The sequence below is a fragment of the Tenrec ecaudatus genome, chromosome 16, assembly GCF_050624435.1.
Source record: "Tenrec ecaudatus isolate mTenEca1 chromosome 16, mTenEca1.hap1, whole genome shotgun sequence".
Lineage (NCBI taxonomy): Eukaryota > Metazoa > Chordata > Mammalia > Afrosoricida > Tenrecidae > Tenrec > Tenrec ecaudatus.
In genome coordinates, this window is record NC_134545.1 from 25,848,727 (window position 1) to 25,876,304 (window position 27,578).

Sequence of the window (27,578 nt, forward strand, 5' to 3'; positions counted from 1 at the left end):
TGACAGTTTATAAACATTTGGAATTTTATTAAAAAGAAAAGAAACAAAACAAAAAAGCATCACAACCATGAACACGGTTACAGTTAGAGGCCCTCTAGTTCTCCACAACGACACTGAGCATGCGCACAAGGGTTCCCACGGTTTAGTCTTAGTTAAACAACCATCTTAGCTTTAAAAGGAAAAGAAAAAAAAGTAACTCGGCACACTACCATTTAACTTGTTTTAATGTTTCTCCACAAATGGTGAAAAATACTAAAGTACAGACAAGGAATAATCATAATGTTGTGGCCAACATTATAAATATGGAATTATAAATTTAAAACATTTTCTGGTTTAAAAAATAAATCTGGTAGTCAATGCAGCTCTGCGGGGTCTCATCTAGTAGGGCCGGTCTCTGCGCTCCTGGCGGTGCTCGCCTCTGCAAGGCAAAGGGCCAAGGGGGGAAAGGTTCGTAGTCAGGCCAGGCCTGGCAGCCCCCGCTCCGCCCACCCCCCCCCCCCCACCAAAAGTTGCCTCCCCGGCTACATACTTATCCATTTTCCCAGGTCCACCACGCCCGCCTCTTCTTCCTCCCATCTGTTCCATCAATGGTCCAGGGGGACCCCCGGGACCACCTCGTCTTCCTCCACCAAAGCCACCTCGGTCCATGCCTCGACCGCCACGGAAGCCACCTCTGTCTCCACCACGGCCACCTCTGAACATTCCGCCGGGACCTCCACGGTCCATGAGGCCACCTCTCCCGCCCCGCATGCCACCAGGGCCGCCTCTGCCACGGTCACCACCTAAAGGGAGACAGACAGGTCAGCCGTCAGGCTGTGCGTGGTTGCCCAGCAGCCCCACAGGCGTGCCTGGTGGCCGCTCTAGCTCAGCTTCCCTCACCAGTGCACAAGGAACACAAATTTCTTATCAAATCACTCAAGCAGGACATCAACTCTAACCTACAGAGCTGGGTGGGGATGCTTGCGGGGAGACCTGAGCAGGCTGCCTTGGGCAAAGCCCAGAGACTCAACACAGAAGCTGTACCTACCTGGGGGCGGGAAGGGTGGCGGGAGGAAGCCTTCAGGTTTAGGTGCCTTACACTGGTTGCATTCGGTTCTCCAGGCGAAGTTCTGATTCCCACAACCCCTGCATCAAACGACAACACAATCCAAATCAGCAACTGCACCAAGGCCCTGCAAACAAGCCCAGTGAGCAGGAGCCCACCACCCAACCCCAGTCAAACCCGGCAGGACAAGCACGACGGCTGGGGCCTGTGCTCCACGGCCGGCATCACGGAGAAGGACATCACAAGGCTACTGAAAGGGCAATCAATGCACAGCCCTATGTCTGGGGCATGCCAAGTGCCTTCCTCCCCCAGCAGAGACTTGGAAGACCAAAGGCCAGGCCCTCAGGTGGACCCAGCTGCTGAGAGCAGTACGTACGGGTTGGGACACTGCCAGTCCCCAGCTCGGTGCTGGACGTTTCCTCCTCCAGAGGGGTTCCCGCGGGAACCACGGGGTCCTCGTGGGGGAAAGCCCCCTCTGTCTCCTCCACGGCCTCCCATGCGACCCATTGGCCCACCAGGACCTCCTGGGCCCCCAGGACCTGCAAGGAGCAGTGAATTTATGGCACCAGATTTACTGAATAAAAAGCAAAGTCCACGAGCTCACTGTTCCACAGACCTCTGTTCTATCCACCCCTCCCTAACCCCTCAAGCCAACCCCTCCACCAACACTGCCTATCAGCACCGCCCCCCCTCCCGGCCTTCCCCCAAGTTTGCCTGCTAAGGCTGTGCCCCCAAGGACTCCTTCCACAGCCCCATGCTAAGAGCACAGAAGGCTTAGCCAATAAATACCTCCACGGAGTGGCGGTGGCATGCCTCTACCCTCTCGGGGTGGCATTCCACCCCGCATGCTGTTCATGGGCGGCTTCTTCCGAGCCAGAGAGACTTTAAGCTTGCTCCCTTGAAAATCTTTCCCTGAAGACAAGGTAAGAGAACCTCCGTTACTTTTCGACATTTCTGTCAAAGGCCTGCAGAGCCCAAGACAAACCAAGCTCTCTGGCAAGGCCAGAAGCAGCTTTTAAGAGAGTTGTAAACCCTTAAACAAAGTGCCTGTCCCCAGTGCCACTTCAGAGAACAGGCGTTTTAACTGCTAGAGTCAAACCACATTTCCAAGCCCCAAGTGGACAAGAATGAAGAATGTTGGCGACCACCCCACTGCAGACCCCAGGTCATACCGTCAAACCACTCCACAGCAGCCTTGGCAGTCGGTGGGTCTTCATAGGACACAGTGGCATCGCCTTTGGGCTTCCCGGTCTCCTTGTCCAAGTAGATATGGATCATAGGCTGCCCAGTTCTCTTGTTCATCTGGACATAAAAATTGCAGTTAGGCAGTGACTAGACCTAATTACATGATCCCCACTGTCAAAGCATCAGTTTTCACGTGCAGCCACATCTTCACAAGGTGAAGAATTAGGGACAACTACCTAATTCCCCAAACATGGGTTGTAATCCTCACAATGTGACAGCACCACCCCACCGAGGGCGCACCATGCATTGACGGCCTGCTGGGCACTTGCTCCTGATCTCGAAGGGCTGGTGTTGTTCTATGGTAGGTAGGATCCCAGTGTTACTGTTCACTTTATACATCCATCTAGGCTTTGAGTCCCAAGAGTGAGCTCACTTCCAGCGTACCCTATCCTAATTTCCACCAACCAATGTGTTCTTCTATGACTAGCCCCTGGACAGCATTTACCCTAAAACCAGTCAGATCCAGCGTTCTAAACAAGCACAAAGACAGAGTGTGAATCTCACTTCCTCCCTTACCATCTCTTCTGCCCAGTGTCCTTGCACCTGCCTGGGTATTCCCAGCGCCTAGACAAAACCCGGGAGGGCAGTACCTGTCAGGGGACAGTTAGGCTTAGAGGCCGTCACAGCAGCCATGTCTGACAAAAATGAGAACTACCCGTGAACCTTGCATACAGCATGTATTGAAGTCAGCACAGCCGGTTTCCCAAGAACTACTTTGCCAGCTGAACTCCAGGTGTAGCTGGCTTGGCTTCTAAAGCCCCATCGTACAAGGAAGCATACACACAGGCAAAGTGTAATCCATACCTGCGCAGGGCTACAAGAGTCCCCTATCTACAGGGCTTTAAAAGGGGGGTGGGGGACGGACTGCTTAATACTGTGTACACATAGCATCCATGTTAAAAAAAAAAACACCAGGATATATAAAAACTAAACAAAATATGTCAAAACACTGAGATAAATGTTTTGTAATTTTTTCCTTCTCAATTTTGATGGTAAACACTTTTTTCCATTTCATTTTTTTTCTTGGTTCTTGGGACAATGTCATCGTTTCAATATTGAAAACCCCCCAGCAAGTTAAGTGCAAATATAGAAATCTATAGTGAAGGATGGGGCTGGGGAAAGGGTGGGAGCAAACAAGGACAGGAATTTTAAAAGGAAGTAAGCAAGTGAAAGAGATGTTTCCAGGTCCTATTCCCAACTCGTGTGGGAAAACACAACTTTCTTAACTGGGAAGAAACCCCCCCACCCATCAGCAAGCACCGCACACAAATGATCACTATTTCCCAGCCTTTTGGGGTGCCCCTGCCACGAGGAGATGGGTCACGAGAGTAGTAATCACAACCACAGCACACCCTTTGTAACGGAGACCTACATGGCAGCACTCATTAAAAAGGCTCTTTCATCATAAAAATGCAGACCCATGCATAAAACTAACACAGTTCCAAGACTTTACAAAAGAAACGATCCTTATTAAAAACCTCAATCCATGGAGCCAAGGGGCCTCGGAAGTTTTTGGAGAAATTCTATCATCCTTTTTGAAGCTCCCCTATACAATGTCTCCCCACCCCCACTGGTGTGTGTATGTGTCTGTGTACTGCTTAGTAGTATTAGAATCAGTTCAGTTAATGAAGTTATGAGTTTCGTAACTGATAAGGTGTAAAGGATTCAGCTAATACTCACTAGGGTTTTTAACAACTGTTTACAGATTCTAAAATGTAAACAGAAAAACAAGGAGTAAGGAACAGTAAAAATCCCAATCAATTCACCATAGTATTAACCCAGACCACACAAACTGACTGAAAGAACAAGATTCCAGAAACAGACCCACGTGTGGTAGAAACTTTACGGGAAAAGCATTATAGACCACCAGAGAAAGGGCCGACCTTTCCGCAAACACTTTTGGAACCAACTTCTTGTAAGTAGGGAAAAAAGAGAGACATACCATTGAGGAAAAGATCGATAGGTTTAATTATATTAAAACAAATTTCTATTCATCAAAAGAAAACTAACGTCAGAACAAAACAAACCAAGTCTCTGCCCCTCCCTCAGTCACTCACAGAAGACACTGGCAACAAAAACGGTGCAACAATGTACAGAACCACGTCCCTCCCAGTCAGAGGTCTGGGTCTGAGGAGGTCAGCCACACAGTTGTCCTGGGAAGCTGCTACACAAAGACCTGAAGACTCAGTCCCATCATACCCCTAGATGCAGATGCTCAGAAAGCCAGGCAGTGTCTGGAGAGACACACGAGCAGCGTTCACAGTACAGAGGCTTTACCCGTCCTCCATCACCTATCATCTGACCCACGTTGGTGCTCCTGCCACATGCAAGTTCCACACCAGGCTGAGGCTAGCTGTCCGGCTAACTACCAGGCGGCTCCATAGGAGAAAGCTGAGGCGGGCTGCTCCCACAAAGTCGCTCTGAGTCAGAACTGGCTCAGTTTAAGCTTTTTGGGTAGCAGTGCTTAATAAATAATCAAATCTATGAAATAAACATGGCCCAGGGCAGAGTTCACCAAGAGAAGAAATGGTGAAATTCCAGAAAGGCGAGGGAAGGACCAGAAACCACCAGCGAGAAATCTACCTGATGCTTCCTAAGAACCCAAAAGCTCAACCTGAGCTGCGGTGAAGACAGCCGCTCCCTGTTTTAGGTCTCACAAAAAGTGGTGTCTGTGCGACAGCTCCTCCAGTTCACACTTAGGACGACCCTGGCTACTTAAGTTATGTTGCTGGCAGCATCTTTTCTACCAAAAGTTTTCTTTGTAGAACTTAAGGGACAAACTACATGGAGTCCAGAGAAAAATCTTGATGGACAACTTCAGAAAGGACACCAGGTATCAGTCCAATCTCTTAAAAGTGCAGAGCGGTCCAAGTTTGCCAGACCACGGGACATGCCGTTGCTACTCACCTTAACCACTCCACACTGCTTAAAGAAGTCTGTCAGATCGTCCAGAGTCACACTGTCATTTAACCCCTGCACATAAATCGCACTGTTGTCCGAGTCTTCATCAGGATCGACAGGCGGGCCTGGAGAAGACAATAGAAGCTGTTGCCACCAGTCTAGGCGCGTGTGCTCAGTAACCCACTACTGCTCACCACAGAGCTTCCACAACAAGGACACCACAAGACTGAGGTCTGGGGAGGCTATGAGCAGATGCTCCTGAGGCAGGAAACCCCAACCTGCCCGCATCCAGCAAGACCACCACCCTGAGCCACAACGCTCGGAACTCGGCTCCCCCGCACGTCTGTGCTCTTGATGTAGAGTCACATACAGAGATTAGACTCTAAAATTACCTAAATCAAGATCTGGTCCTTCATCCATGGGTCCTGCCAACCAGGAAAGATCATATAAAAGATTATCAGTGCACGCCGTGTAAGCTACAAACCTTACAAACACACATAGCTATCTACTATACCACCATTGGAGGGGCTTCATTACTGCAAAATTGACCGGCACTGCTAAAACGCTGCAGTGCCCCCTTAATGTTTGCCATGGGTTTGCTAGGGTTTGTTTGCTGATTTGCTTTTAAACCATTATTAACCAAATACACTCTTGGTGCTTAGGTGCCAAATTAGTGTTAAAGTTAACTCAAATGTTTTCCTCCACATAAACCAAATTTAAAAAACCAGATTCTCCCCCACATTACAGAAGCAGTTGCTCAAAACTTCGAGTCACCCTTTGTCTCGTAGCCATAGGCTAACCTTATTACCCCTAGACAATGCCGGCAGTACCCATTAGTCTCTTGGCAGGTCATCTTTAAACCACTTATGAAACTAATAAAAATTATATTGTTCTAAAAACTGACTGTATTTTTTTTTAAAACACTATCCATGGTAATACTCAAAAACTTACCACCAGGCTTATTGAAGCCACCTCGCTCTCCAGCGCTGCTGGGGGGATAAACGAAGAAATGAAGGCCTTTCCCTTTAAAAGCCAGTACCGCTCTGAGCCTTGGGGGGGGCTCGTGGGGAAGAAGGACACTGGCTAAACACATCTCCAAACAACGCATCTCTCTCATCTTGTCACTACGCCTTTCTTCAGGGCAGCTCGCTCAAATTTCCTTTATATACAACCTTGCTTGTCTGATTGTACACACCAGTGTGGGCTCGTTTCCTTTAACTTCCAGGGCTGGTATTAATAGTGCAATACTTGGCAAGTTAGGGAGAAAAAAAATTTTGGTCCTAAACACCCCCCACCCCCCAACAGCTGAAAAACTGGGCGAACCTGGTGTAGAGAGAAGCGGCAAGATGGGCCATTCAGCTCATAAAGGTGCACCCTCGACCTCCCCCAGGGGAGGGCCAGCGAGGCCTCACTGGCCCTAACAATTCATAGATCCTCCCTCAGGCAGGAGACAACCGCACCGAATGCCTACAACACACACGGGGACGCATCCATCCACTCTTCAGCATAAAGCCATACATTTCAGGCACCAGTGGGTTTAACAATCGCTGTGAAAGGAGAGTTTACAACAAGTTCCAAGGCTCAATGGGCTCAGGGTGCAACTTTATGGACTTCTCCGTGCTTTTTAAAAACAGAGGACAGAGTAATAAGATACAAGTTTTGGTTAGATTTTCTTTCTTTAACCTTTCCAAAATTAAACAAGGGTAACTCCTCAGCTGGGTGGAGGCCCTGACTTTTTCCGAACCAGTATTGCACCTTTAATACCTGAATATACAATTTCAAGCTGTTGCATGCAGCTTTGCTTCCTTTTTAAAAGTACACACCATTAATGTTCTCTCTCTTTAAACACAAAAGTTTACACTTTAATGTTACACAATTCTAGAGTATTATACCTCCTCTGGTTCGTTACCAAACAAGTATGCAGTTACCAAAGTTACAGAAGGATTCCATTTATACAATGAATACATTTTGTTAAAAATATTCTATGTATATTTTTCCTCTCCATATGGACACCGTGTCTAGTCCCACTTTTCATTATGCTGCCGGCTGAGTACTGAGTACGGGTACTTTTTAAGTATTGAAGTGTATACAAGGCTCTCACTTTGTAACCTGTAGCATATAAATGCGACAAAGCATGTTAAAAAGTTTCCACGTTTAACAGCCAATGAAAATATCAAAATACTGAGGCAATGAAAAGGGCATGTGAACAACATTGAGTACCTTACCTGCAGAAGACACTGAAATCCATCACCACACCGCAAGCATCACAATAAAAAATGGACAGGGTGCCCCCCCGCCCCCGAGAGTCCCCAAAGGACCCAACCAACTGCTTCAGTCTGTTGAGAAACCTTTGGGGACACCTAGAGCCTTTTGATGACTCCAGGAAGACTTCTCAGCCAGAGGGAGGGGCCCCTCGACCCTCAAAGTCAGCAGAGCAACTATTCCAGAGTATTAAAGTGGGTGAATTTGAAAAAAGAAATTGGGGGCATAGAAAAATAATAGAAATTCTAGGTGATTTGCGACGTGATGATAGTAATTTCAAGTGCCTGGATCTATTTTAAAACTTCCATAAGGTGAAACCTTTACAATGGAATGCTTTTCTCCAAATCAGAAACCTTATTTTACTTTATGCCAATTGCTCATTAAATGGTTTCGCATGTTGCAAAAGGACTGTTTCCTCCAATAAAGATTTCACTCAAGACTTTAGTTGATTTTATTAAGTTATGCAGAATATTAAATTATCCTTCAATAGTTATAAGATTTGCTAAATTTGCAAGCTATATACACTTGCATTCCCAGTCAATTTAATTTTGATGCCCACATCTATTTAAAAAAGCAAGCAAGCAAGAAACCCAGTTTTTCCTTGAACCACACAGTAGTAACAAATCCAATTCACGAAGTGGAACATTCTGCATAACTTTAGCTTATCTAGGGACAGAACACACACAGAACTAAGCCTTCTGGATTCTGTTACCCACCGTTACACCTCACCTTCATTAAAGCAATGGACACCAGAAGGGAGCAGGGCTGGGGGGAGGGAGGGGGAGGGCAGGCAGAGGTAGCAGGGTTGTGTTATCGGTCCGTACCAAGTTTTCTAAACCAGATTGTGCCATCTGTCAAAATGGTCAAAGTGATTTAGACATTTCAAAACCCCCCGTAGGGAGCAATCCTGGAATTATATACATTACTCTGTAAGAAGCGTTTGGGTTCTTCTATGCTCCAACCACACTCTATGCGCCTCAGGCACAGTTTAAGGATTATGGGATCAAGGTCAGCATCAGGTTCAACAGTTCCAAGTACAAACAGAAGTGGGGCAAACAGCTGCATTCCTGTTCTGTCGTATACACACCAGGTATTTCAGGACACTCAGAGGCCATGAGTTAAAAACCTATGGTTAGAAGGTTTGTGTGTGTTCCATCCCAAGTCTGTTACCCACAGAGGCTTCCCACCTCTGCCAATCAGGAAGGGAGCTGAAAGCTTTCGTTTCAAAACCATTCTTTGCTGTGCCCAACCCAACAAAGTATACTGGCAGGAGAAAAAAAAACCAAACTGCCACTTAAAGATATGCCACCAAGATGACATTTCCATGTTTTAGAAGATGGCTTGAGCTCAACAGATTGTCCATGGAAATGTAGAAACAAATTTCTTATGTCTTTCAGTCCCTTTTTCCATTGAAATTCCTATGGATGAAACAAAATTAAGTAAAAGGAGAAAAGGTTTGCTCTTACCCCATTCCACCGCGTCCTCCTCCCCGCCCACCTCTGCTCATGCCTCCACGATCAAAGCCCCCTCTTCCCCTGCCCCGGTTATCAGGGCCACTCATGCTCCGGTTCTCTCCTGGTCCGGAAAATCCTCCAGACTCCTGCCCATAAACACCCATGCTACTGGGGTGGTCCTGTCGGAATGAACCTGAGGAAAGAGTCACATCTGTAAGCCAGAGTCCAAAAGCCACACCCCTGCTCGATGCTCTTTTCTCTGGGAACCACTGACTTCTACTTTCTTAGGCTGGGACCGAGGCATCTTCTGTATGGCGCGAGAAAGCACCTCTAGCCAGTAGGCTCTTTACATGCAGCCAACACCTTGGGTTCCTGAGGCGTAAGTAACTTATTACTGCTATAGAAACCCCCCCTGCACATAAGGGAACAAAGTCACTAAGACCCCCAACATCCCCCTGGGTCAACATAATGTTCTAGGTCTGAAGATGCCTTTGCAAGGTGTTTCTTCACAGCTACACTCAACAAACCCAAATTTCCCAGCTTCTGGGCTCTTAGAACATCGCTAAGCTGTCCATCAGGTAGCACCACTCAACTTACAGGGCAGTGACACATGCCTGTGGATGGAATTTAATTTAGAATCGAACAATTCAAGTAGAAATTAAATTGTAAAGACAGTTTTGGGTTTTCAGTTACTTTTTCAAACAAAAGAATGAGCATTAATTATTTTGTATGGCTTCTTACCTCAGACTTAAAAAGTACCCATATACAGGTATATATGCATATATGGCATTTATCAAACCATCTTTATTAGCTTGCCTCCCACTCTCTTGCTACTAGTCCTTGACTAGAGGTGGGCAGGCTGTAAGTACTAATAGTGTCACTCACGCTGCAGAACCACCCCAAAGACTAGGGTCAGTAGCCTAAGAAGTTTCCCTGATTTGTTATAAAACCATTTTTCTTCTTTTCCTACCAAGGTGTCTATAAAAGGAAACTAGAAAAAGCCCTCGCTTCTTTCTTCACAGGGCCACCTAAGCTGTCTATTAGGGTGCTATGGCCTGAAGACGCACCCCAGAAGCCCCAAGCAAACCGCAGGAAGTGGCAGCCCCATGCCCAACCGTTCTTTAGTCTTGTTCTCTTAGCCACTCACTCTGCTGCCCGTAGCTGCTGCTCTGTTGGCTATATTGACTGGGCGCCTGGCTGTAGGAGCCAGTCTGGGGAGGGTAGCTAGTAGGCGGCTGCTGTCCGTAGCTGCTCGGCTGTCCGTAGCTGCTGGGCTGCCCGTAGCTGCTGGGCTGTCCATAGGTGTTCTGCTGAGAGTAACTGCTCTGATCGTAGCCAGTCGGCTGGGAAGAAGAATAGCTGAGAGTGGGAGAAAAGAAATACGCGTTGTAGGAAGGAACCAAGGCTCGATATTTCCTCAAGTCCCCAAATCACAAGACGTTGCAGTGACACAGGTAACCGTAAAAATGTAGTTGCATGCCTACACCATGAATTTTAAATAAGCAACTATTTTTGTACTTAGAACAAAATTGTAAATGAGAAGGGATGTTTATTAAAATAGGCCACCTGAAGGACCCTTAAGAGTCTTCCCTCACCTCTCCCACTTAAACATTCCCATTATTTCAAGGCAAAACTGGGGAGTTGTGGGCTTTTTAGTATTAATAAACTCATGTGCTCATAGGGAAGAAGCGGACTCTAAGAAAAACAGAGATTAAGTTCCGGGGCCAGTTTAAGCTTACATGTCTTGTTTATCTATGAGACATGAGAACTAAATGACAAATGATGGATAGAGAAGCTTCAGAATCAAGAGCCCCTATGGAAAGACACAGCAGGGAGACTTAACAAAGATGCCTTGTAGGAATACGCCTTAAGGTATGATTAGCATTGAATTCTTTGACCTTCTATACTCAAACTAAAAAAGAATACATTTTAAATATGCAATTAAACGAAGTCTCTTCCACCATGGTCCTCACATCAGTATGGACCCAGAGCTTCTCTAGGCACCTACTCAGCCTGCCCACAGGCTGCTCTCAGAAGAGGCCCTAGTTGGCTTTGGAAACAAACACCTGTGAGCTCTGCCCACTTTCCCCCAAAGTTTTACAGACAAAACTTTTGGGGCAAATTTTTGTTCTGGCCCCTGCTCATGTCTACCATATTTAAATGCATAAACAAATTCAGCAAATAAAGTTCTAACAAAACTAAGTTGATATGTTAGGGCAGAATTCCTCCCACTGTTGTTCGGTGTGTGTATATATATATATATAAATATAAAAATTCATTTTATCAGGGGCTCATACAACTTTCATCACAATCCATACATACATCAATTGTGTCAAGCACAGTTGTACATTTGTTACCCCCATCATTATTAAAACATTTGCTCTTCACTTAAACCCATGGTGTCAGCTAATTCCCACCCCTGAACCTTCGATAATTTGTAAATTACTATTTTGTCATCTTACACTGTCCAAAGTCTCCCTTCACCTACTTTTCTGTTGTCTGCCCCCCAGGGAGGTTATATGTAGATCCCTGTAATCGGTTCCCCCTTTCTACCCCACCCTCCCGGTATCGCCACTCTCACCACTGGACCTGAAGGGATCATCTGTCCTGGATTGCCTGTTTCCAGTTCCCAGCTGTACCAGTGTACATCCTCTGGTCTAGCTAGATTTATAAGGTAGAATTGGGATCATGATAGTGGGGGTAGAAAGCATTTAGGAACTAGAGGAAAGCTGTATGCTTCATCGTTGCTACACTGCACCACGACTGACTCATTCCCCGAGACCCTTCTGTGAAGGGATGTCAAGTTGTTGTAGGGCAGAATTCTTATAATTGCTTTAAAAATGTGCCTCAACATTAAGTGGGAGCCTGACAACATTAAGTGGGAGCTCTCCCTCTTCTTTAAAGAAACCAAAGTGGGACATTGTAGTTTATGGTGTGGTTAATGCAAGACAAATAAATTAATAATCAAGAGAGAAAATCATGGCTGACCATCAAAACCCTGGGCTCTATTAAGTGAAGTGTCATCTTTTTTCACATTGCTGGGTACTTTAACTAGCCAACCAGCCAGGTGGCTTTGAGTTAACCTAAAGAAGAAAATTCAAGAATGCCTATCTGCCCAGCCCTGCAAGGGGAACTCAGGACAGAGGTGATTATGTAACACACAGTCAGACTTGTCAGTCAGAAAACATACCCGAGGAAGCCAAAGCAAGCTGGTCCACAACCTACAACATCGGTTTTGTTCATTTACTGAGCCTGGCCAGAGGAATGAAGAGACTGACCTGGTAGGAGGGTAAGATGGAGGCGCGGTGACTGGCTGCATGGGGTAGCTCCCAGGCACCTGGGGGTAACTGTAGTTACTTTGTCCATACCCCATGCTGGGCTGGTTGTAGCCTCCTGTGCTGGATTGAGGTTGACTAGTTTCAGCAGGCTTGCTACCATCCTGTGGTCTAAAGGAATTATTTTCAAAGGAAGAGGCATTATTTCTCAACTACAAAACACAAGAGCTATAAGCAAGAACTGTGTTAGGGCGCAGCTAGTTGCTAGCAAGGAGTAACGTCATTGATGGCAAACCCAGCAGGAACCACACCCATGATCTTGTCCCACTCAAACTCTATTGCTGTGGTTAGGTGCCATCAAGCCGATCTTCACCTACGGTGACACCAGGTGTGCAGAGCAGGACGTGCCCCAGGGTATGAAGTCAACCACCAGGCTCGTCTTCCCAGGAGCCTCTAGGCAGGTTCAAACTGCCAATCTTCTGGAAAGTGTAGGACGCGTAACCTTCTGCGCCAACAGGACCTCTTTGTTTTCTATGAATTCCTACAAACAGCACTTGTAACGTTTGGTGCTGCTACTTTAAGTGACATGGGAGGGGTGGAATGTCAGGCAAGAAAATGCTTTTTCTGCAGATAAATTAGATTGCCGAAGGTCAAAAAACTTCAAGTAGCTGTGGGTTCTTCATGTTCCTCCTGTATTAAGAAGAGCCTGGGGAAAAGTAACCCACCCAACCTTTTCTTTGCAGCACCGCATGCAGCTCAATCTACCCTTACCTCCTGGGCTGCACAATGGCAACTCCCAGAGCAGAGTAGGGACACAAAGGTGTGCTTGTGCCAAACTCATGCTCAGATACACTAACGGGGAAGTATTTCCATTAAGTGCTCAAAACCTACCCTAATCACCTGGGGAAAACCAAACCAAACCAGACAGGCGACTTTAGCCAGATCAGTTACAGTCTGGTGAGTCTGCACTCTTTGAAGCAACGTCTTAAGAAGCCAGCAGGTATGCCAGAGAGGATGAGGAAGCACTGGTTTCTCCACCCCAACCCCGGAGTAGACACCACCGGTATTGAGGTAGACAGCTGTTTCAAAGTGGTAAGATTAAAATTATTTTAAAAACCAAACGGGGTGAGAGGATGGTTCACACAACAATTGTCCCTGGGAACCCACCATCTACGGCTTGTTTCTACTGTCGCAATGGAGCACGCCATGTGGCTTTCTTCATCTAGAACCACTTTGCGATGCTGTCAATAAAACGGGGCCCTCTAGAAATCAACTACCTCAACCACTGGCAGGTGTGAGCTGAGTGGCACTGAGCACGGTCCTGTGCATTTGAGAAGTTAACATTAGAGCGTTTTCCAGAGTCAGTTTACTTCAGCAATAATGAACTTCAAGGCTATAAGAAGACTGGGTTCCCTCAAGTCTCCTCACATCAGAATTCAATGAGCCTCAAGACTGCATGCAGAGCTCATCTGAAGCACTGGTGTGCCCAACCTTACTTGGCCCACCACCCACCCCCTTTCCAGAAAAAATTATTGCCCCCTAGCAGTCAACAATTTTTGTACTATATATAGCCCATAAGCCAGGATCAGATGTAGAGATCTGCTTCTGCAGCCCCCCTTGGGGCAGTACTGCTCACCTTGGGAAAGGCTGGCCTAAATCAAAGCCCTGGAATCTTCTGTCAGGCACTGTTGCCTGCTGCTCCCCGCAGGATTCCTAGTGGTTGTGATCAGCGACTAACCAAAAGGTCAGTGGTTTCACCCTGTCAGCGGCTCCATGAGAGACAGGTGTGGCAGCCTCCTTCCATAAAGACTTTAGCCTAGAAAATGCTATGGGGCAGTTCTAGTATGTTCTATTAGGTTGCTATGGTTTGAAAGACTCACCAATAAGCAGCCACAGGGCGTGACTGTTAGTGCTAATACTCACTCCACAGTAGGCATTCACTTAAGGATTTATCCTCGCTTTGACCGTTTTATCAAAGCCTCCAGAGTAGAGGAAATCCCACCAAATGGGCTGGCACCGAGGCACTCACTCCTTTCTCTGGGATGGGAGCAGTCCCTGTCCTGGGGAATGGCTCATTCATCAAGAGTTCCTGACTCCATACCCTCCCTTCTGGACCGTGAACTTTTGTGCTTCTCCCCAGGGGAAAGCTGTTACCCCCAACCAGGCTAATGAAAGCACAAAGTGCATTGGAAAGACCACTCTGGCCGTTCTCTCTCTCTGGAAACCACAGTCAACTCCCTTCTGCTTTCAGGAAAGTACCACAGACAAACCACCCGCCAGGAGGCGCTCCTCACTTGGGTCCTTGGATGGCACATCTCTCCATTAAACGAAGAGTATCTGTGAGGTGGTGGTGCCGTAGCACAGTTGTCAATGCAACGACTGTAAGAACACAGTTAGCACACTTTGCAGTCAGGAGAAGGTGAGTGTGGCATTACCTTGCAGGCGCGGTGGCGGCTGGCTGCTGCCCATACGCTGGGTAGGCAGGCTGAGTACCGTATGCAGACTGAGCTGCATAAGAGGCCTGGGTGGTGGTCACCGTTGCTGTGGTGGTGTCATAAGCACCAGTGCCGTAGCCCTGGACAGGCTGGCTGTAGGCCTGTGGGGCAGCTGGAGTACTATAACCTGGAACAAAGAAGAGCTGTATCAGAGTTCCATCCTTCCAGAGACCTGCTTTTGCACTCAACAATTCCTGCCCCACTCACTTTTAGCAAGAGTAGCAGCCAACCAGTTACTGGCAGCCAGTGCTCCGAAAGTGCCCAGTAAAGCACCGGCTGACCTCCCCTGCTAGCAATGCTGGAGGACACAAGATTCCTCCTGCCTTCTTACGAGCAACCAGTAGGGGATGAGCTGGACTTTGTTGCCACTTCTAGGCTGAATTTGCTAAAGGAACCCTGGTGGTATAGTGGTTTTGCATTGGGTAAAGACAAAGCTAGCGGTTCAAAACCACCAGCCATTTCCTAGGAGAAAGGACTTTCTACTCCTATAGAGTCTCAAATGCACAAGGGGCAGTTCGACTCTGTCCTATGGCATTGCTATGTGTTAGCATCAACTCAATGGCAGTCAGTTTGATTTTTGGCCTGTACTCGATTTCCTACTAGGTCTTAAACTTCAATTAACTACTAGGAGTGACAATCAAGTAGGAATAACTACAAAAACGACAATGTTACAGGACAGTGTAAGACATGAAATAAAAATAATATAATTGATTAAGGATTACCGAGGGTGGGGAAGAGAGGGGGGAAAAAGAGGAGCTGATGTCAAGGGCTTAAGTAGAAAGAAAATATTTTGGAGCTGTTGATGGCAACAAATGTACAAGTGTGCTTAATACAATTGAATGATGGATTGTCACAAGGTTTACATTCCCCCCTCAATAAAATTATAATTAATAATTTTAAAGACATTTTAGAATGATCATTAAAAACAAGATATGAGCACTAATTTTCACACTAGAAGCTATCATTGAGGCAGTTCATGCTTAATTTTCAGTGCTAACGCAGAGGTTGTCAACATGCGACTGAACATCCTCCTGGTGTTTCTGAGAACCATGACCTAAAGGATGCCTGCTATTACCGCCATCATTTGAAATGGCTCGCCAACAATAGACACAGTACACATTTTATCTGCTTGGGTCTAACCAGCATAGATTACGCTACATAATTTCTGCAAGTTACTTAAATTATTTTAACAAATTTTTCAAAGGCAAATACTAAAGAAACCGTCTGAGGTTCTAGGCTGGCCTCAAGTCACTCCGCTCTAGTCTGTCTTACTACAGAAAAAGGAACTTCTTTCTTCCTGCTCACCAACATTGGTGACGGACATTTCTAGAAGGCCTCCTCTACCTTCACTTGGCATGTCCCCAACCAGGTGTCATGAAGACCTGCTCCCACAGGTGGACTGGAGACCATGAGGGAACTTGGCTTTCTCACTGTTCTAGGCCTCAGCCACTCAGGGCAGAGCCCAGGCCTGGTCCTCTACCCTTAGGGATTTGAGCTTGGAAAGTCTCAAAAGCCGCTAAGAGGGCAGTTAACTGCTGGAGCTGGGCTCCTCTTCTCCCTCTTACTGCTTACGGCCAAGGGCACACATCAGTCATGGGACTTTTGTGCAAGATATCAGTGTAACCCAAAGAAAGTTTCAACTATCAGTAAAGTAAAAAATAATTCCAGGATTTAAAACAAATCTTGACTTAAAATAGCTCATTTTAGTTAAAATTTAGGGTCTTAAAATTTTCATTGGAATAAAGTGGCCTCACTAAATATACAATTTACCAGGCCCAAACAATAACTTCTCAATATATAATTCAAAGTGTCACTTTTCAGAGCAGAGAGCATACTTTGTTCTCCATCTGAAGCATTTTAAGGAAATATTAGATTTAATTTTATTCCAAGACAGTTACTGTGTTCTCACAATGGCTGAGAGGAAACAATATTATTAAAGTTGTTTGCAAAAGAGAGCACCTCAAGGCATGGTGTTAAGGGAATTCTCGGAAGAGCCCTAAGGTCAACTACATAAAGCACAGCTGATTTAAATTCCAATACAGAATTCAACTCCACAGACAGGCGGACTCTAACAGATGTTAATCTGTGGTCCCACTCAACAGACATGCCACCCCCCCCTAAGACCTCCAAGAGCAAGGAAAAGACAAAGACCAAAGAAAGGTAAATGCTAATCAGGGCAGTAACTCAGGTCATAAAACGAGGTAGCAACAACTGTGCTGCTGAAGGATAATAGTAAAAGACAGTGGGTTACGGGGTAACCTTTAAATCTGGAAGCCCCACACAACTGGCCGGAATGAACAAAAATCCACACAGGACTGATTTAATGACACTAAGAACAATATACACCCACATATCCACACTGCGCTGATGCCCTTAAGGGAAAAAGGTAAAGCACATTCTACAACTAACCAAAATTTGTGTTCAGCTTGAATAATAAAATAAGAATTCAACTCCAATTATTTTATTGCAATTTATGCAGCGACTTTTCTTGGGAATCTTTTGATAAAACTCTCTTTTAACTTTCCCAGGAACTGTCCTGTGGCTTTTATGAGAAGGTGACACAGGTGCAAACAAAGTACTAAGTATGCCAGTCCCACTTAGGGCCACTGCGTAGTTTCCTTCAGCCTGTTTGGTCACAAAGCATAACCCCCAAAAGATGCTGAGAGGATTAAGGAGGACAATTAGGGGTCTCCCAGAAACTGCAAATCCTACACAAACATTAGAGTCAGGTGATCTGGTTTCTTGCTCATCAAAACCATTCATCTGTAGGTAGAGCAGTCATGTTATGCATTAAATTAACATCCCATCCTTTTCAGAGTCTCTAAACATCAGGGAACTTTCTCAATGACAGTGAGACCAGGAGGCTTTCCCTGTAAATGATCTAAGGATTCCTAGCAAAGATAACATCAAGAAAAAGGACCTCTTAAAAAGAAAAAAGAAAGAAAAAGGACCTCTTAAGAATGCACTACTAATCCGAATTCTACCTTGCAGGGCTGGATAGGACAGAGGCTGTACACTGGTACATATGGGGGCTGGAGGTACAGGGAATCCAGGGTGGGTGATACCTTCAGGACCAAGGGTGTGAGGGACAATGCTGGGAGAGTGTAGGGTGAGTGGGTTGGAAAGGAGGAACTGATTACAAGGATCCACATGTGACCTCTTCCCTGGGAGAGGGACAGCAGAGAAGGGGGGAAGGGAGACTCCGGATGGAGCAGGATATGACAGAATAACGATGTATAAATTACAAAGGGCACATGAGGGAGGGGGGAGCGGGGAGGGAGGGGAAAAAAAAGAGGACCTGATGCAAGGGGCTTAAGTGGAGAGCAAATGCCTTGAGAATGATTGGGGCAGGGAATGTATGGATATGCTTTATACAATTGATGTATGTATATGTATGGATTGTGGTAAGAGTTGTATGAGTCCCTAATAAAATGTAAAAGAAGAAAAGAGAAAAAAATGATTAGGGCAAAGACTGTACAGATGTGCTTTATACAACTGATGTATGTATATATATGAACTGTGAAAAGAATTGTATGAGCCCCAATAAATTGTTAAAAAAAAAAGAATGCACTACTATCAGTACTTAAAGAGTTCACAGCACAAATTTCAAAATTCAGTGCTATAAATGCAAACTGCATGTTCCTTCCAGTTATAATTTCAACCACTGGGAAGTCTAAATAATGTCTTCACACACCCATTCCACAGCTTCAGTTAGCCACGATGAGAAATACAGTCGATCCTCAGCACCCAGAGTCTGTGGTTGTGAAACTGCCTACATAAGACAATCTGGAACCCCCTTCAATTCTTCTGTGGATCACTATCAAACAGGCTTTATGAGCACAGATGAACTTGGGGCACGGGACAGGACTAAAAGCTAGGACACTATGGAAGTCTTCCCTCCTTTTGGAAATGTGTACGGACCTTTTGAAAGACTAAATAAAGTCTCATGCAAATGCTAACCCAGGAATGTTTTCCCCAGGACTGGGCAGTGTCTCTGAAATGCAACCAATCCAGGAAGGCAGCTGCCCCACCCCATCCTGGGAATCAGCGAGCCTAACTTCAGTTGGCACTTGGCTCATGGCTGCAAACCCATCTCAGGTTATAAGACATGTGCTTTGCTTCTGCGCAGAGCTGTATTTTGCTGCTTAACACTTTAAAGAGCCTTGGTGGGGCTGTCAGGTAAGTGCTGGACGGCTCTAGCTCTAACCACAAGATCAGAGGTTCAAAGCCACTAGCTATTCTGTAGGAGAAAGGTTTTCTTTTAAATCTGCAGGATCGCCGATTGCTGTGGATAAAGATAATAAACACACAGGTGGCTCTCACAGTTCTCAGGTGAATTCAAGGAACCTGTGATCTGCACGACACAGATCTTGCTGGCTGCAACGAGGCCTTAAAGCACTCATTCATGAAAATCATGACGACGTACAGAGAAATGTAAAGAAAACAAGTCTTCACAACTACACCAATAAAGAGACCTTTGTCAAGGACTTCACTGTACTTTAATCAACATTTAGGGAAGCAGAAGTTGAGAGAAATCAAACATAATGCATTGGATAAATCAGGCATAAACTCCAATCCACGGTCCACCGCCATGGAGGCATCTCTGTAAGACTCAGTGATCCCACAGATTTAAAAGAAAGCCTTGTCTTGCTCTTGCAGAGTAGCTGGTGGGTTTGAACCACTGACCTTGCTGTTAGGAGTCCAGTGCCCACCTGACAGCACCACTAAGGCTCTTTAAAAGTGTTAAGAAGCAAAGACAGCGCTTTGAGGACTAAGGTGTGCCTGACCCAAGCCACGGCATTTTCAGTCACCTTATTTATATACATGTGAAAGCTGGAGAACAAATAAGGAAGGTGAATACCCTGTGAGCGGCCAGAAGGAACAAATCTGTGTTGGAAGAAGTACAGCCAGAATGCTTTTTAAAAGCAAGGTTGGTGAGACTCACCGGGGGCTCTCATATTTTGGACGTCAGGAGTGATCCTAGAGAAGGGCATCAGGTGCTCGATAAAGAGGGCAGAGGGAGAGGAAACCGCTCAATGACGATACTGTTGCTGTAATAGCGGGCTCAAACAGTAAAATTGTGAGGACAGTGTTTTGTTGTACATGGCGTTACCAAGAGTGAGAATCAACTTACACCTAAAAACAATACATACTACGAACGGTGCTGGCAAGACCTCTTATTCAAGGACTAGTTCTCTGAGTAGGAAATGAGCGGCATTTGCCTGGCTATACACAATAGGTAAGTTCCTGGTTTGGAAATCTCATTAAGGAATTGTGAGTAAGCACTGTAATTTACACGGCACTCCTGTTTAGTGCTTACTTAGTAATAATAAGCCCTCTTCCCTCTCTTTTTGTAGAGTGTGCCTGGGTTGGTAGATTTTGTCATTAAATATGCTTGCCCAACAACTCGAGGAAGGCAAAACACAAAGGTCCCAGCCGAGGTTGAATAAGGGGACACTGCCTCAGTCACGGGGGCATTCTGTGCTTTCTGTTGTACAGGCACCGTGAGGAGGAGACACCAGGTAAAAGCTTCCTTGAGACATCAATAGTGCCTTCCCTCTTCCCTCACACCCGCGTACAAAGGAGAGAGAAAAGATTTCCAAGTTGAAAGCACAGAGCAGCAGTTCTCAACCTGTGGGTCACGACTCCTTGGGGGGGGGGGGGGGGGGAAGTGACGAACAAACCATCCTTTCACCGGGGTCACCCGATTCCTAACAGTAGCAAAAACAGTTATGAAGTAGCAACAAAATTAATTTTATGGTTGGGGGGGGTCACCATAACATGAGGAACTGTATTAAAGGCATTAGGAAGATTGAGAACCACTAAAAATGCAAAGTTAATGAATCAAACAACATATATTAAGAAGCCACTGACCCTGTATTTTCTCTAGAACAGCAATTTAGCATTTCTGGATTCAGTGTTCGAAGTACTGTATGGAATTACTTTGGATAACAAAAAACTGACTCCATTTCCCAGGACATTGTTATTCAATGAGATAAATGGAACTGCTCTACCTACCCCATTCCTATTAAGGAGCTCCACTGTATGTAACTTCCAAAACAAAGCTAATTGGAAAGTAACAACTCTAAAACTCTTTTGTATCAAAGCATTTTTTTTTAATAAAACAAAAAAAGAAAAAAAAAGTGTCCCACATTCCTCACATACTTCACCCTCAACTCTAGCTCAGGGGATAAGGGATAACTTATTCCAATTCTTAGCTGTATTATGGATAAAAATAACTCCTCACACTCCAAGAGAAAACCGAATGGATCTAGACAGGAAGTCAGCAGAGCAAGGTCACATACGAAGGGCTGCAGTGTGCGCCTCACAATGAATCCAACTGTGCATCCCTCAGGGACACGAGCTGGTACCAATCACCTGAAATCCCTCTGGGAAGTTACCCAGCTATCATCAAGGCCTGACACAAAAATCAAAGGAAATAAAACCTTTCCCAAAACACACAGAAAGAAAAAGACAGGAGTTGATGACCAGCACATGAAATAGTTTCTCATTAGCATCTTTTGTTTATGATGTCAGAAAATTTGGCAGTCAAATAAATGCGATCACATTTTCCACGCAAGACGGAGGACAGTCGGGTTCCTTTGCTATGGAAAGCACAAAATCCAAACTAGAATGAACATTATCCGATGAATCCAACAGATGTGAAAATCAGTTTGGTTTTTAAGCAGCTCAGTTTTAAGGCCCATACTTACCAGTGTTGGCACCAAACATAATCTTTACAAACACTCCTTGCCATGTGAGATTATTTTATACAGAGTGCATTACTGTGTATATGAAACAGTTTGGGGTGGGGTAGGTGCATGAGATTTGGCTCACCCATAGTCTCGACCAACAGTAGATAACCTGCCATGAAAATATGAGAAGGGAAAAACCAAACATACCTTCTCCTCTGAATAAATACCCCAGGCACCAACACATGGGCCAGAAGAATAGGTGAACCAAGTGCCCTGGCCTGTGACCCAGCAGTCTGTCCAAGGAAGGCCTTACCCGTGGGAGGCTGTCCGTATGATGTCGCATAGGCGGTCTGCCCGTAGGTTGCAGTGGTCTGAGCCTGGGTATAGCTGACATCAGTGGGCTGTCCATAGGTTCCATAACTTTGTTGCCCATATGCCTGCTCCAAAGAAAACAGACGCAAAAACTTCATATAGGAACCTTGTATTTTAGCAATAAAAATGGACGGGCTTGCTTCTAAGTTTCTGAATTACAGAACTAGTCAAAAACACTACTTTCTGATACAAAAGATTTCTAAACCAGACTAGTGCTCACAATCTATTTGTTACCCCATATCCAAGCCACCCATATTTTAGTAAGCTAACTACACAAACAAAACAACAAAAACAACTCCTGAGATAGCTAGGCAAAATCTTAGTTAACTACAGAGATTCACAAGGCAACTAGACAGAGTAAGAAGGCATTCTCGAGGGAGGGGCAACGAGAACACAAGTGTGTAATTGCAGCATGTGGTGTAGCAGTTTCAGGAACCAGAAATCATCCCCAGCAGAATAGGATCAATGAACAGAGGAGGAGACAGGACTAACACGAGTGGTTTACAAACCCCCACACACTGGCTTTCAAACCCCACTTTTGCAAACCAGAAAAGCCTATGTCCTTTTAAGTTCAGCACTTCGAGAGCACTGTCTTTGGAACCTAGACCCCAAGAATATGTGAAGTCAGGCAAGTACTGAGCTGTTCTTTCAGATGTGAGTGTAATCATATTCTAGGTTTGTGTGAATGGCCAGTTACGTAAGCTCTGCTAGATATAACACACCTGTCTGTCCTGGAATAGGTTTCCATTGCAGTTATTAGTATCCATTTAATGCCACGACCCATTTCAGAATTCGAGGAGATCTTGAGAACACCGGGAGGCTAATTCTAGACGCCATTGGCTCAGGCTTTTAAACAGACTTGTGTACAGACTGGAAAGTACTCCGGCGCTCTGTAGCCAGGCAGTCCAAGCTTCTAAGCTGACCCTGCCACTTACTATGCAACACCAGCAAATTACATAATCCTTATGTACACAATTTTCTTATCTGCAAAATAGTCCTAATAGCATCTTAATCTGCAGCACTGCTGTGATGATTAAACAAGTCCAACAAATTTAAACACAACACAACATGCAGAAGCACCAAATGTGGAGCATGGCACTTACTCTACACTTAAGAAATGGTGGCTTTGAAAAGTATGGCTGGCTACCTGTTTCTAGCTTTAGGATAGTTACGGCAGAATGAAGTCCCTTTCCACAGCCACCGTATTTTACAAACACATTACTATTTTACTTTGCTCTTGCCTGAAAAAAGATCTGTGCAGGCTATTTGAATGGCTGATAGAAACATTTTACTGGGAGATGCAATTACATCTAATGTTCTTAAAGCTTACCTGGGTGGTTTGTGCATATCCTTGAGTGGGCTGGGCGGTGTAAGCACTGTAGCTGTAAGAGAAATTCAAATGCAAAAACTGAATATAGCCCACTCAGATTTCATTACTACCGCCTGGACATCTATGGGAGGCTTCATACTTTAAAAACTCTAATGAACCACACACAAAATACTGTCATAAAAAATGACTTACCCCTGCTGGGCTGCAGCTTGGCTGTAGGTACTGTAATCTAGGGAAAACAGAGAAAAGATAAGTAAATCTAGGAAGATATAGGAAGAGCAAACGGGAAAAAACTCAAACGATTGAAGGATTAAACTGAAAGTCTTACCACGACTCATCTCTGGACACCCAACCAAAAATTATTCCTGGGCCAGGGAAATGCAGAAAGTCTAAGTCTGATGCCAACCAGCAAGGTCAAGATCAGTGGATCTGGCAACTACACTTCACATATTTCATGACCACAACCATTCACCTCCAAATACACAACCACTATTCCAAGACAGGAGAAAATGAGACCCAACAGCAGGATGTACAAGCGCATAGAAAGGAAGGCTGCAACAAGGGTCCAGAGTTTAACCTCTGCCTCATCTTCTAGGACAGGAGCTATCGCATTTACATAACTCCCAAGCAGGACCTTCTATCCACTGCGGCCAAGTCCATTCCAACTCACAGCGACGCTGGAGGCCAGAAGAGAACCACCACTCCACTGGCCTTCCAAAGCTAGAAATCCTTATGGAAGCAAACAGCCACATCGCTCTGCTTTGGAGTAAGTGGCTAAGTTAGTAGAGGAATGCTTTGACCACCAGGTTTCCTTAGGAGAATGGCCATGAGATGATAATGAACAAGAGGATATACATCGAAAGGATATGTACTTGTCAGGGTTCCACTTGTATGATGACCTCAAAGCGAGATATAAGCAGACTTACAAGCAGAATCCTGGGCATTGGCAAGGAAAGGGAAACCAGGGTGGAGAGGGGCATGCGCCAAATTTGGTTTTAAGTAAGGCAATCTTATTTTAAAATTTTCTAAGTAATTGAAAAATCAAAAACAAACCCCTTTTCTTCCATTCTCTACATAAAATTTCCTAGGATTTACTATTTTACTTGCATTATGTGTCAAATGGATTAAACTTAGTCTACTAGTGGAAACAAATAGAAAATAAAATGGTCAAGCAGTTTTCACAACACTACTGAAATAAACTTTGATACCCTCAGTGTATCTTTTTAAAAAGTAGATTACTATTGTAAAACAACCACCAAAAAGGGCGCTTGTTTCCCCTCTCTATAAGCTCTGGTACTTGGCCCTGTGTCTGAAGATACGATTGCCATTAGGTCAGAACAAACACACTCTTTCTTCTCTATTCAGAATGAGCACTACAGCGCATGGAAAAGCAATGGCTTATAACATTCCAGTCCATGGTGTGTTGGTTTTTTTCCCTTAGTGCCATGGAAAGCTGGTCTCTGTCTTGTCCTGACAGCATTTTACTAAATTCATCTAAGATGTTTTTCTCCCTTGTCGCTCCACCATTTTCTGTATATTTATAACCAGGACCCTGAATCATAAACATCAAGGTAACCACCCAAAGACTAGCTATATTGAAGAAACTGTTTTGTTAGGCAAGCATACAGCATTTTCATTAGTACTACAGAACTCAAGACAGTTACCCTGGCACGGCAGAGGAGAACATGTCTTTTTGGGTTTCCAAGCCTTTAAACCTTTATAGGAGACAGCCAGCCTCATCTTTCTTCCTCAGAAGAGCTTGAACCACTGGCCTTACAGTTAGCGGTCTCCCGATAGCCTACAAGTCACGCTTTTCATTCACAGGGCACGTTAAAGTGTAAATCACTGCTTCCAAGTGGCACTACAAAAGCAACATATCAGTGAAGCATCTAAAATGCTTCACTGCGGGTTTTCTGCATGGGAAACGATTCTACATCTTGGTACAGGTACATTCAACGCTCGCAAGACGGCTTTTTCATAAGAGCAGCTGCATACAACACAATATTAGCAAAGCTGCGAAGGAACAGCTGAGGATTTCAGATCAGTCTAGTGGATTTAGCTCCATCCTAGTGGGACTCACCCAGTTGAGAGAGGCAAAGCAGTTACCCCGAGAATTACCATTTTGATCTACCTGTAGCGCATTCTATGTGGTCTCAAATATGCCATAGTGACACCCTTGTCCGGGAATTTAGGCCACCAGATGTCTGAGGGGGCTTCAAAGAGTTCCTAAAGAAACCATTATCTTTTAGTTCCATTTCCTCCCAAACTTTTTTTGTCAACGCTGTTTTGTTTTTAACCCCTGAATGGGAAGCAAAAGACCACTACAGATCCTACAGAGCAGGCTGGGGAGAGGAAGGAGGCCTGTGGTCTAGAGGCTGGCACGGCTTTCATTTCTTGATCTGGGAGCTTGCCTTGTAATCCTTTGTTAAATTGGACATACTCCCTTAGCTAAATATAAAGCTCTATCTGTAAAGCGTATAGGCAGGGGCAGAACACCTACTACTCAAGACAGTCTTTTACATACCTCAGGGGCTGCCATCTAAACAGTTGAGACTCAAGATACTCAGACTCCCGAGCAGCTACAGCCAAGGCTTTGTAAGCTGTCACAGGGGCTCAAAAAGCCCTTTTCAAAAGGCCTAACACCCACATTTTGCAGGAAATGAAAGGAAGATCCAGTTAAGTTACACGGTATCCACAAGGCCCCACTCCTTGGGTCTACTATAGTATGCAGGAGGGGCCTTCGAAAAGTTCCTGGCGGGAGAAGGAATGAACACGACTGTGGAATTTTCCCACGAAGCCCCCTTGATCTGCAGAAACCACAAGTCTAATAATTGGAACACAGTGCACCATGGGAAAACCAACAGGATGGGCGAAAAGCGGACGGAGAAAAGGGCACTGCTGGCCAGGGGGAATAGGAAAATTTAGAAGTTGCCTTTCAGGCGCGACCCTAACTCAAGACTACAAAGAAGTGATGGAAGGGGGCAAAGGGCACCTGGTGGTGACGTTTCGGAGCCCTCTTTGGGGGGCACTCCGTTGACTGCGGCACTCACTTGCTTACACAGCGGGGGCGCATCAGAACCACCAGGTCTCAAGTCACTGGGCTCAGGCGAAAAGTTGCAAAGAGCCAGGCTTTTCGGGCCTCCCTGTCTCACCTCCTCCCACTGCGCCTCTAGAGCACTCACTCCCAGCCGCCAGGGACCGTTTAGTCGAAGTGATCGGAAACCGCTGGTGCAGCGGGGAGCGCCGGCCGTGGAGCGTTCCGAGTTCCCACGCTGGGCCCTGGCCACCCATTTTGCCTCTCCTCCATCAGCCCGCGCCATAAACACGCCGGTCGCCCAAAGTGCAAGACCGCCTGCTTCAACCGCCGCCCCAGGGCGGCTCGGGCCTTTTGTTCCTCTGGGGTCATAGAGGCCAGCGAGGTCTTCGGCGAGGCTTTTCGGCCTCGCGATCCACACTGGCCTTGTTATTATACAACGGCGCTCCCCCGGCGCTGGCTGCAAACAGGGCCCGGGAAGTCACAACGTGGCCTTTCGGGGTCAGGGGCTGGGGGTGGTTAGAAAGCAGAGGGGCCGCGAGCGTGACGGATTGGTGGAAACGGTGGGACGCCATTCGGTTCGCAGATCCAGGGGGCAGAAGTTCGGCTCCGGCCTAGAGCCCGCCGAGCCCGCAAATCGGCGGTCCCTGTTGTTTGTTTGCTTTCTTGCCGCGCCACTACCCCTACCCCCACCCCCACCCCCGCCAACTTTCCCCGGGAGGTAGAGAAGTCCCTTGGCCTCTGGCCACCCCCTAAGGGCCTAAGAGGTGTGTGGGGGGATTCCGGGGGGGGCACACTGGTCCCACTCGCCGACCAGGCCGCGTGCGACCCCGGGGCCCCGATGGCGGGGCCCGGCCGCGTCCCCCTCCCCCACGCGGGGCCCGGAGGCCGCAGGCCCCGCCCACGTGGCGGGCGGCCCCGAGCGCGGGGCCCGCGGGCCGCCACACAATGGAGGCGGCCTCGGCAGGACCGCGCGCCCCCGCAGACGCGCGCTGCCGCGAGCCCCTCACGCGCCGAGGGCGCCGGAATATTCCAGAATCAGCCCGCCCGGTGGGGGGAGGGGAAGGGACCGAGAGCGCCAAGCCCATCGGCGGCAGAGGGCACCCCAAACCCTTCTCAGCAACGCCACTCAATCGCCCCAGTTACCCCCAGAGTCAGATGGGCCTCCCTTTGGGCGTCCCAGCCGTCGCCAACGCGACCGCAGCCCCGCCACACTCACCCGTGGACGCCATTTTCTCTCCTTCCTCCTCGTTCTCTCAACGTCCGTCTCCCTCTCGCTTTCCCTTTAGGCCCCGCACTGCGCAGGCGCGCAGCCCGCAACCTCGGGCGCTACCATCGGACCAGTCCACGGGGGGGTGGGATAAAGAGGGATGACAACTACTTATTCGTCGCTGCGCCCACACCTCTTGGCCCGGTTCTTTATAAAGAAATCTCCTGGCGAGAAAACTCGAGACAGAGTTGCACCGAAGT

The 27,578-nt window shown here is 46.4% G+C and overlaps 1 protein-coding gene across 4 annotated transcripts; it reads right to left on the bottom strand.

The window, feature by feature from the left end:
- Nucleotides 1-27,423, bottom strand: EWSR1 (EWS RNA binding protein 1). 4 transcript variants are annotated; one of them, XM_075534704.1, is made up of 17 exons: nt 27,328-27,423; nt 23,267-23,303; nt 23,075-23,126; nt 21,686-21,809; nt 14,618-14,804; nt 12,186-12,353; nt 10,055-10,266; nt 8,920-9,100; nt 6,143-6,177; nt 5,584-5,616; nt 5,198-5,316; nt 2,218-2,347; nt 1,835-1,957; nt 1,422-1,584; nt 1,028-1,125; nt 530-782; nt 1-418 (listed from the first exon to the last, which is right to left on the bottom strand). In XM_075534704.1, exons 1-17 carry the CDS (start codon nt 27,338-27,340, stop codon nt 379-381), a joined length of 1,968 nt encoding a protein of 655 aa, XP_075390819.1. In that variant the 5' UTR covers nt 27,341-27,423; the 3' UTR covers nt 1-378. The 4 variants fall into 4 exon arrangements, with proteins under 4 accessions (XP_075390819.1, XP_075390817.1, XP_075390818.1 ...); XM_075534702.1 differs by having other exon boundaries at nt 6,143-6,180; XM_075534703.1 differs by having other exon boundaries at nt 21,686-21,812.
- Between the last annotated feature and the right edge of the window lie 155 nt (nt 27,424-27,578).